General features: G+C 48.9%; 1 protein-coding gene across 2 annotated transcripts in view; it reads right to left on the reverse strand.

Moving 5' to 3' along the window:
- Nucleotides 1–23: 23 nt before the first annotated feature.
- Lpo (lactoperoxidase) overlaps nt 24–8,805 on the reverse strand; it is a 20,841-nt gene continuing 12,059 nt past the window's right edge. For both annotated transcript variants that reach the window (XM_021213754.1, XM_021213755.1), the window contains 5 exons: nt 7,256–7,416; nt 3,536–3,788; nt 2,589–2,762; nt 590–827; nt 24–400 (listed from right to left, as the gene is read on the reverse strand). In XM_021213754.1, the coding sequence (XP_021069413.1) occupies nt 193–400; nt 590–827; nt 2,589–2,762; nt 3,536–3,788; nt 7,256–7,416 (1,034 nt within the window). In that variant the 3' untranslated portion in view covers nt 24–192. The remainder of the gene's footprint in view (nt 401–589; nt 828–2,588; nt 2,763–3,535; nt 3,789–7,255; nt 7,417–8,805) is intronic.

The raw sequence follows: 8,805 nt of genomic DNA on the forward strand, positions 1-8,805 counted from the left end.
AAAAAAAAAAAAAAAAAAAAAAAAAAAAGCCTAAGTCTCGTCAGGCTGAGAGGGTGGCAAGGGTGGTGACAGCCGAGTGGACGGGCTGGGAAGGCTGAGGCAATCCTTGGCCTCGGTGTCCAACTTGAAAGGAGTAGGTCACTGGAACTGTTTGAAATGGCATCTCGGACCACGGACATGTGCAGCAAGTTCCTACTTCTTCACTGAGGCCCAGGGTGAGAGGTCCAGCTTATCAATTGAAGAGCAGTCCACAAAGCCATGGGGGTAGGCGTTAGCCTGGAACGGGTTCAGCGGGACCTTGTCGATGCCAGTGTTGTCGCAGACCAGGCGGGAGAAGGACATCTTCTGTAGAGACTCCCGTTGCTTCTCTGTGAAGACCCCAGGGTTCTCCCACCAGAACCTACGAGGACACAGCAGGGTCATTTTACACAGTCCAGTGGCTAGCTCTTCCCCTCACTGCCAAAGGACATCCTTTGGAAAGGGAAAAAGCCCCCTTTACGGTGAGGTATGGAGTCAAACCTCATGAAGAACTTTGGGGACCCCTGCCGAAGGGACAGGTTCCTCCTGCCACCATAATGGTTTCACTTGCCTGTCTCCATCTCGGATCCGCTGGAACTGCTGGCCCAGGAGACAGGTCAAGAGAGGCCCCACCCGACCCCTGCGGACCAGGGGTTCAGCCACGGCCCCTAGCCAGATGTCAATGTTGCTCGGGGTTCCGTAGAGGTCCAGTAGCTTCTTGGCCAGCACCTCGTTTTCCATGACAGCACTCAGCTCCTCTAGTGTCTTCGGTTGGGACAGGCCACAGAAAGCTCTCCAGGAATTGTACCCTAGGGCAGGGAAGGTAAGGCTGGCTCATCTCAGGAACCTCTCACTTCGGTCTTCCTTTGGGGATATATGCTACCTCCGGCAGCTGGGAAATTCTGGGAGTTTTAAGACAAGGAAAGTATAACGCACTGCCTATCATCTGTGGCCCTTCAGTCTCAGGGGAAGACTTGAGGTTTATTGAAATGGAAACTTCTAGTTTCTTTGGAAAGTTATGTCAAGTGATGTTTTGCTAGGGCACACAGGTGAAAGGATGTCTTGCTAAAGCAAACACGTGAATGAATGTTTTCCTGAAGCAGACTCGGGTGGAAGGATGTTTTGATATAGCAAAGGCGTGAAAGGACGCTTGATGAAGGAGTATGATAGGACAGTGGGAGACTGGCACAGAGCTTTGGTTTGGTTTGCCCTGCCTCGCTATTTTTCGCTAAAGACATGCACGTAGCTAGGCAGTTTCTTCAGGATTGAACTACCGCTGCTGGTTCACGCCTGGTGTCTGCCTGCCTAGAGAACTGGTCTGAAGCTGCTCAGTTGTATTTGGTGTTTGCTACAGGACTGAACTGCTGCCCAAGAAGTTCAAACTTGCTGGGCGTGGTGGCACATGCCTTTCATCCCAGCACTCGGGAGGCAGAGGCAGGCGGATTTCTGAGTTCGAGGCCAGCCTGGTCTACAGAGTGAGTTCCAGGACAGCCAGGGCTACACAGAGAAACCCTGTCTCGAAAAACCAAAAAAAAAAAAAAAAAAAAAGAAGTTCAAACTCATCCCCAAAAGAACTATTGCAGATCCACATCCCCCATATCCTAACAACTTCTACCTATTAAAAGTAGGTTGCAACATTTTTATGCCTACAGCTTACTGGGTTTCGCCACTATTCCAAGCACCATACATATATTTAAAGCTTGCCTCCAGTCCTATAACTAGTGTGATTGTTAATACTGACTGGCAATGCAACAATATCTAGAAAGGCCTAGGAGGCAAATGCTCACGAACGAGGGTCTATATATGGTTAATTGTGGTGGGAAGCCCCACCCTGAACCCCTGCACCAGCCTGTGGTCTGAACAGGGAAGGAAACTGCAGCATCACCCATCGATCTCTGCTTCCCGACTCTGCTGCCTCACGCTCCCAAGACCAGGCTTCCCTGAACGACCCTGAACGATGATGGGCCGAGTAATCCCATCAGATGTGTAGTCACAGCCCTGCATTGGGAAAGTAGAAGATTCCATTTCCTGGACGTCTTATAAGGGTTTTAAAATGGGCTTGCCTCTATCCTGAGCCCATAGGGTTCACAGAGATCGAATTGCCAACCAGGGAGCCTTCATGGGCTGGACCTAAGTCCTCCGCACATATGTTACAGTTGTGGTAGCTTGGTCTTCTCGTGGGGCTCCTAACAGCCGGTGTAGGGGCTGTCTTTGACTCTGATGCCTGTCTTTGGGACACTGTCCACTGGGCTGCCTTGTCTAGCCTTGCTAGAAGAGCAAGTGCCTAGTCTCATTGCAACTTGCTATGCCATGGCTGGTTGATAGCCATGAAGGCCAGCCCTTTTCTGAAGAGAAACAGAGGAGGGGTGGACGAGAGCGGGGAAGAGAGGAGGTTGTAGGAAGGAGGAGAGGAGAGAAAGGAAACTGTGGTCAGAGTGTAAAATAAAACATTAAAAAGCCTCTAGCTTCCAGGATCGATTGGCTCCCGGGTTCCAGAAGAGAGTGCCCAGGAGCCCCAGAAGGTAGCCAAAAAACCTCTCCAGACCAGGTGAGACCTCAGACCCACTCACCAGGCTGTCCATGGTCTCTGCTCCGCTGTATGTTGATGGAAGCCAGGTCGAAGCCATGGATGGTGTGATTTGGTTGGAACAACTTGTTTCGAAGCTCGCCTGTCATCATTTTGTTCTGATGCATCAACTTGGCGTTCTTGGCCAAAAGGCCTCGAACCAAAGGATCAATTCCACCTGCCGAGGGACACCAAGAGGCCATCCTTAGGATAGGAATGGGGCGATGGTATCATCTAAGCTGAATCCTCTCTGCCCCAGACATCTTCTCTCAATAGCAAATGGGAAAGACTAGGAAATGTCTCTGACTGGAGGCAGGGAGAGGAGAGGAGAGCACAATGTAGCCTGCCCTTTGTGCCAGGGTAAGAGGAGATCAGGCTATCCTTTCTGAGGTGACAGAAAAGGGTGCTCATAGGCTAATGTATGAATGAATACCAGGAGGGTTTTCATGGTCAAGTTTGCAGAGTCAGTGCCTTTGTCTTCCACAGATTCGCCTGGAGAAAGAAGGACTGTACATCTTGAAGAAACAGCCCTGACTGGTTAAGCTTGAAGGGATGACTGCATTCAAGCTATGATACCTCACGGTGGTAGGAGGTCCTAGAACAGAACTATTTACCCACCCCACAAATTCTCTTTTTCAGGGTTCAGAGAAGTCTAGTACAGGAAATGGCAGAAGAAGGTCAACTCTGAGAAGCTGGACGGAGGAAGTAACTTGTATTCACTCACTGGTCACTCCTTGGGTCTTAGGAACCAAACAGGGTGCCTTATACATCAATCTCATGTCACGTGATATCCTGGTGAGGTGGGTACTATTATTGCCTTTATTTTACGAACAAGGAGATGAAGACTCAGTAAGATGAATTCCCTTCTCCAGGGCCACACAGGCAGTGTATGGAAGGTGATTCCCATACCAGGAGGGCTCAGGCAAGAACGTTTCCCTAAAAAAGACTCACCATCCTTGACCAGCCTCCAGGTGTTGAAGAAGACAGTGTGCAGGGGTAGCTCAGGTTCTGAACCCCACGGCTGATAATTCTCATCTAGGCGGGATATGGTAGAGGGGATCTCCAAGTGGCCGAAGCGTAAAGCAAAGGTGAAGACATTGGAAACTCGGGGGTCTACAGACTCATTGTAGCCTTGGTATGGAGGAACCCACTTCTGCATCTCATCGCCCAGTAGGATGGGTAGGTAGTCCCTAAAGGTGATAATCTGGAGGGAGAAAGGAGTCGTGAGGAAAGGATGTGACAAGGTGTGTGTGTCTGCAACAGGAGGCTGGAGAGGAATTGCAGCCCAAGAGCATGTCAAGTGGATAGCATTTGTACCCAGTTTCCATTCCTATGGCTATGGCAGACATTGCTAATCAATCATGGCATTCTTTCAGCTACCAGTTATACTAATTGATTATTTCAAATTGATGCAAGATGTCTGGCTCTAATATTGTATATGGCAATAGGTCATCTTAATTAAAAATAGTCATGTGGGGGGGCGGGTGGTTCTGGTTTTAGAACAAAGTGATGTAGCCTCATTTTTCTTTCTCCTTTCTAGTCACTGTAACTAAACAGCCTGGAAATTATTCAACAAGAAATAATAAGAGAACTTCAAGCTTGTGTGGTGATACATGTCTAATCCTAGCATCCCAAAAGACAGGAGGTTTGCAAATTTGAGGCGAGTCTGAACTGCATAGGGAGACTGCTATTTCCAACTCAAACAATCCTAAAACAACAACAGCGATAACAAATGGCTGTGGTGATACACATCTGTAATCCCAGTCCTGGCAATGTGAAGGCAAGAAGGTGAGGAGGTCAAACTCAGCTGTGTGAGCAACATAAGATCTAATCAAAAACAAAAACAAAAAACAGGAGAGACGGCTTCTTAGCGGTTATTAGAGCACTTGCTGCTCTCCGAGAACTTGAGTTCAGTTCCCAACCCAACACCCACATCAGATGGGTCATAGATATCGGCAGCTCCAGCTCCAGGAGATCTGACATTTGACTCTGAAAGCTAGAAAAAGAATATGAACAGTCTGGGGACCCCAGAACTTGGAGGACGACAATGTGGTGAGTTCTTCATAACCCCAGATTGAACTGGGTGCAGAAAGAAGAGCCTGGCAGCCTGAAACTTACACACACACACACACACACACACACACACACACACACACACACACACACACGTCTGCTTTTACTTTCCAGAGACAAAGGGCCAGGGAAAGTCAACACAGACTAGCAGAGAGCCCCAATCCCTGTCTCACACCCCAAGACCTCAGCCCTGGCCAGCCCTGCCCTATTCCTCAGTCCAGCCTGTGGACGGTCTCAGCCATCTGTCGGAGCACCGCAGCACTGTGTCCGTTTCTTCTCACCCTTGGTTCTTCACCAAGGAGACCCATGCACCGTGGCTTCTGCTTTTCTAGGAGGTTGCTTAGCAACAACAGGCAGCCAGAAAAACACACTTTAGTGCCCTGAAGACAGACCTAGCAGGAGCGGAGTGGGACGTTCAGATGTCTTGGAAGAGCGAAACAAACCAGAGGAACACAGGAAGGACTCGGAACCAAGCTGTTAATGGAGTGGAAACAATGGCAGACCAGAACCTAAGCAGGGGAACCACACACTAGAATAAAGATAGGACTAAAATCGCTAAAGTGTTCAGTACGACCAAGAACCTGGAAAGCCACATTCTGCCTGAGGGCCACAGCAGCATGGATCTGGTGGAATTCGCGGTGCATCTGGGATCCCCAGAACCCATTAAAAAAGCTGGGCATGCCGCGGCCTGTCTCTCTGTGACTCACAGTCCCAAGTTTTTTCTAAGATTTTTTTTTTTTAAGTTTTTTTTTTTCTTTATTTTTTGGCACCGGGGACGGCGGCGCAGCGATGCCCGACCATCCTGCGCCCTCCCAGCTTCCATCCCTGGCTTCTCCCCCGGGTCTCTCCTGGTTCTCCCTTCTCTCTCCTTCCTTCTCTCTGACCCCGGGGACCACGGCGTGGCGATGCCCGACCATCCTGCGCCCTCCTGGCTTCTCTCCCTGGCTTCTCCCCCGGCCTCTCCTGGTTCTCCCTTCTCTCTCCTTCCTTCTTTCTGACCTCCTCTCTGACCCTGGGGACCGCGGCGTGGCGATGCCCGACCATCGTTCACCCTCCTGGCTTCTGCGTGCTGAGCCTCCCCAGGTCTCTCCTGGTTCTCCCTTCTCTGTCCTTAAAAAAAAAAAAAATCTGGGCATGGTAGCATGGACTTGCAATCTCAGAGCAGGGAAGGCAGAGGCAGGTCCATTCCTGAAGTCTGTTAGCCAGCCAGCCTAGCCTACTTTGTAAGTTCAAAACTAAAGAACGTGTTTGGCCTTCTGGAGAAATGACACAGGGGAAGTCTGTCCTCTGCCCTCCACATACATGGATGTACATGCATAGCCAAAGGCCCATGTGCACACCTCCACGCACACACACAGACACAGATATATTTTACTTATTTGTTGCCCTGGTTCAAATTGAACCCAGAACCTCGACTGTGCTAGGCTAAGCACCCTACCACTGAGCTGCACCCCAACCCTACAGTCAATAAAGATTTTAAATTCCTCAACCAATTACATAGTTTTCTGAAACAAGTGTTGGACATAGGAAACATCTCAGCAAAGTAGAAATTTAAAAAAAGAAAAACTATGTTATTAAAAATATACTACTTGAAATAATAGCAATGATAACAGCAATTAGATTGACTCCATTCAACAGTAGAGTGGAAACGACAGAGGCTAGAAGTGGAAAAGATCAGTAGACTTCACTAATCTGTACAAAAGAGAGAAAGTAGGCGAATGAAGGTGGGTGGCAGTGGTGCACGCCTTTGATCCCAGCACTCAGGAGGCAGAGGCTGGCAGATCTCTGGGTTCAAGGCCATTGTGGTCTACAGAGTGAGTTCCAGGATAGCCAAGACTGAGAAACCCTGTCTCAGAAAACCAAATAAGAGGAGAAGGAAGAAGAGGACGAGAAGAAGGATGAAGAGGAAGAGGAGGAGGAAGAAAAGAAAAGAAAGAAAAAAATAAACAAATAAATAAACAAGAAAGAAAAGAACCTCTAGTAAACTAGACTCTATGGATTCTACAGGACAATAATAAAAGATCTAACTTCTGAGAAGTCAGATATGGTGTTGGATGCCCATGATCTCAGAGCTTGGGTCAAACAAGACCAGTCTGGGCTAAGTGAGACCCTGTCTTAAAATCAAACCACAACACATACTCACTCACTCTCTCTCTCTCTCTCTCTCTCTCTCTCTCTCTCTCTCTCTCTCTCTCTCTCTCACACACACACACACACACACACACACACACACACACATTCAACCCTACTAACTCAGTTAGCTGAGAAAGCAATCCAAAATCAAGTATGTCTATAGCGTGTAGCTTATACAGAGAGAATTCCAAAGGAAGAGAAATCAAAATAGCTCAAGTCACTGCAAGGGAGCAGCACCAGGAGTGAGAGAACCCCAGTGATGGCGACAGGGTAGGCTCACGGAGGGACCACACGTGGACAACTCCCCGCATTCAGAACGTGGTGATACATTTAAAATGGAGCCTGTCAGACACTTGGAGAGAAGCACGTGAGAAGGCGGAGCAAGGAAGGATGCGGGAAGAGGGCGTGCGGCCGGAAGTAACTAAATAGAGCCGAGGGGGCCAGCGAAGGCGCCTGCCTCCGTACCTGCATGAAGGCTCCCATGATTTTCCTCGCTTCCTGATAGAGCGTCTCTCCGTCCCAATGCGGGTTGAGTGTGCTTAGTTCTCCTGCCAACCGGTTGTGCTCCCGGATAAAGAGTGTGTGGGATGTGGCCAGCAAGATATGCTCTGAGGCTCGGGAGTCCCCTAGAAGCCCAAAAGACAGGATGATGTGTTCTGAGCAGAGCCAGAGACCTGCACAGAGAAAGACGGCACCCACCCCGACTCTCTCCCAAGACCTTCAAGGTAGACTAAGGAAAGTCAGGTGGTGGACTGGCTAGTTGTGTGTCAACTTGACACAGGCTGGAGTTATCACAGAGAAAGGAGCGTCAGTTGGGGAAATGCCTCTACCAGATCCAGTTGTAAGGATCTGTAATTGAGAAAATTCTCAATTAGTGATCAAAGGGGGAGGTGCCCTTGTGGGTGGTGCCATCTCTGGGCTGGTAGACTTGGGTTCTATAAGAGAGCAGGCTGAGCAAGCCAGGGGAAGCAAGTCAGTAAAGAACATCCCTCCATGGCCTCTGCATCAGCTCCTGCTCCCTGACCTGCTTGAGTTCCAGTCCTGACTTCTTTCAGTGATGAACAGCAATGTGGAAATGTAAGCTGAATAAACCCTTTCCTCCCCAACTTACTTCTTGGTCAGGTTTGTGCAGGAATAGAAACTCTGACTAAGACAAATTGGTACCAGCATAGTGGAATATTCCTGTGACAGCCTGACCATGTTTTGGGTAGGACTGTGGAGGGACTTTGGAACTTTGGGCTAGAAGATCCATTCAGTGTTAAGAGCTCTGTCGAATGTTGTGTAGGAGATTGGAAGATAATGTTGAGAACAGTGCAGAAGATGGAGGCCTGGTTTGTGAAATTTCAGAGGGAAGATTAAAGACTCTTTTCAGGGCCAATGCTATTTGGATTGTGAAGATTCTGTGGTTCTGGTTAGCTGGGGCTAGAGAATAGCTATGATTAACAAGATACCAGAACTACTAAAGCAAAACCTTTCATTACTGGGACTATTGAAGCTGGTTAGCTTGAGCTAAGAAATTAGTGGTGATTAAGAAGAGACCAGCATCACTGAGGTGACATCTTCTGGGAAGTGTTTTCTGAGAGCACAGAGGCTATGTTCCAGAGATAGCCAAGGCTGTACCTTATGCTGTAGCTGGACTTAGTAATGTGTAAGAGTCACCCAGGTAGTACTGGTTTTGAAGGCATGAAGGGGTCACGTAGAGCAGCTGAGGCTCAGCACTGTGAAAGGCCATGGAAGGCCATTGGTGAAGGTGCAGCCTCAGTTGCAATTGATGGCCCAGGACTGAAGGGGTCATGCAAAGCAGCTGAGGCTTAGCACCATGAAGAGAGCCTATGAGAGGCTATTGTTGAAGCCAAGTTACAGTGGAAGACGGCAACATTTTGGAGATGCCAGTACCATGAGATGACTACCAAGAAAAGCAGCAGCAGTGGAGTACAGGCAGCTGGAGCCTAGAAGACAACGTGTGTGCTACAAAGGGCAGGGCTGGAGAAGTGACCCAAGCCCTTGGAGGAGCC

This window comes from Mus pahari, chromosome 14 (genome assembly GCF_900095145.1).
Source record: "Mus pahari chromosome 14, PAHARI_EIJ_v1.1, whole genome shotgun sequence".
Classification (NCBI taxonomy): domain Eukaryota; kingdom Metazoa; phylum Chordata; class Mammalia; order Rodentia; family Muridae; genus Mus; species Mus pahari.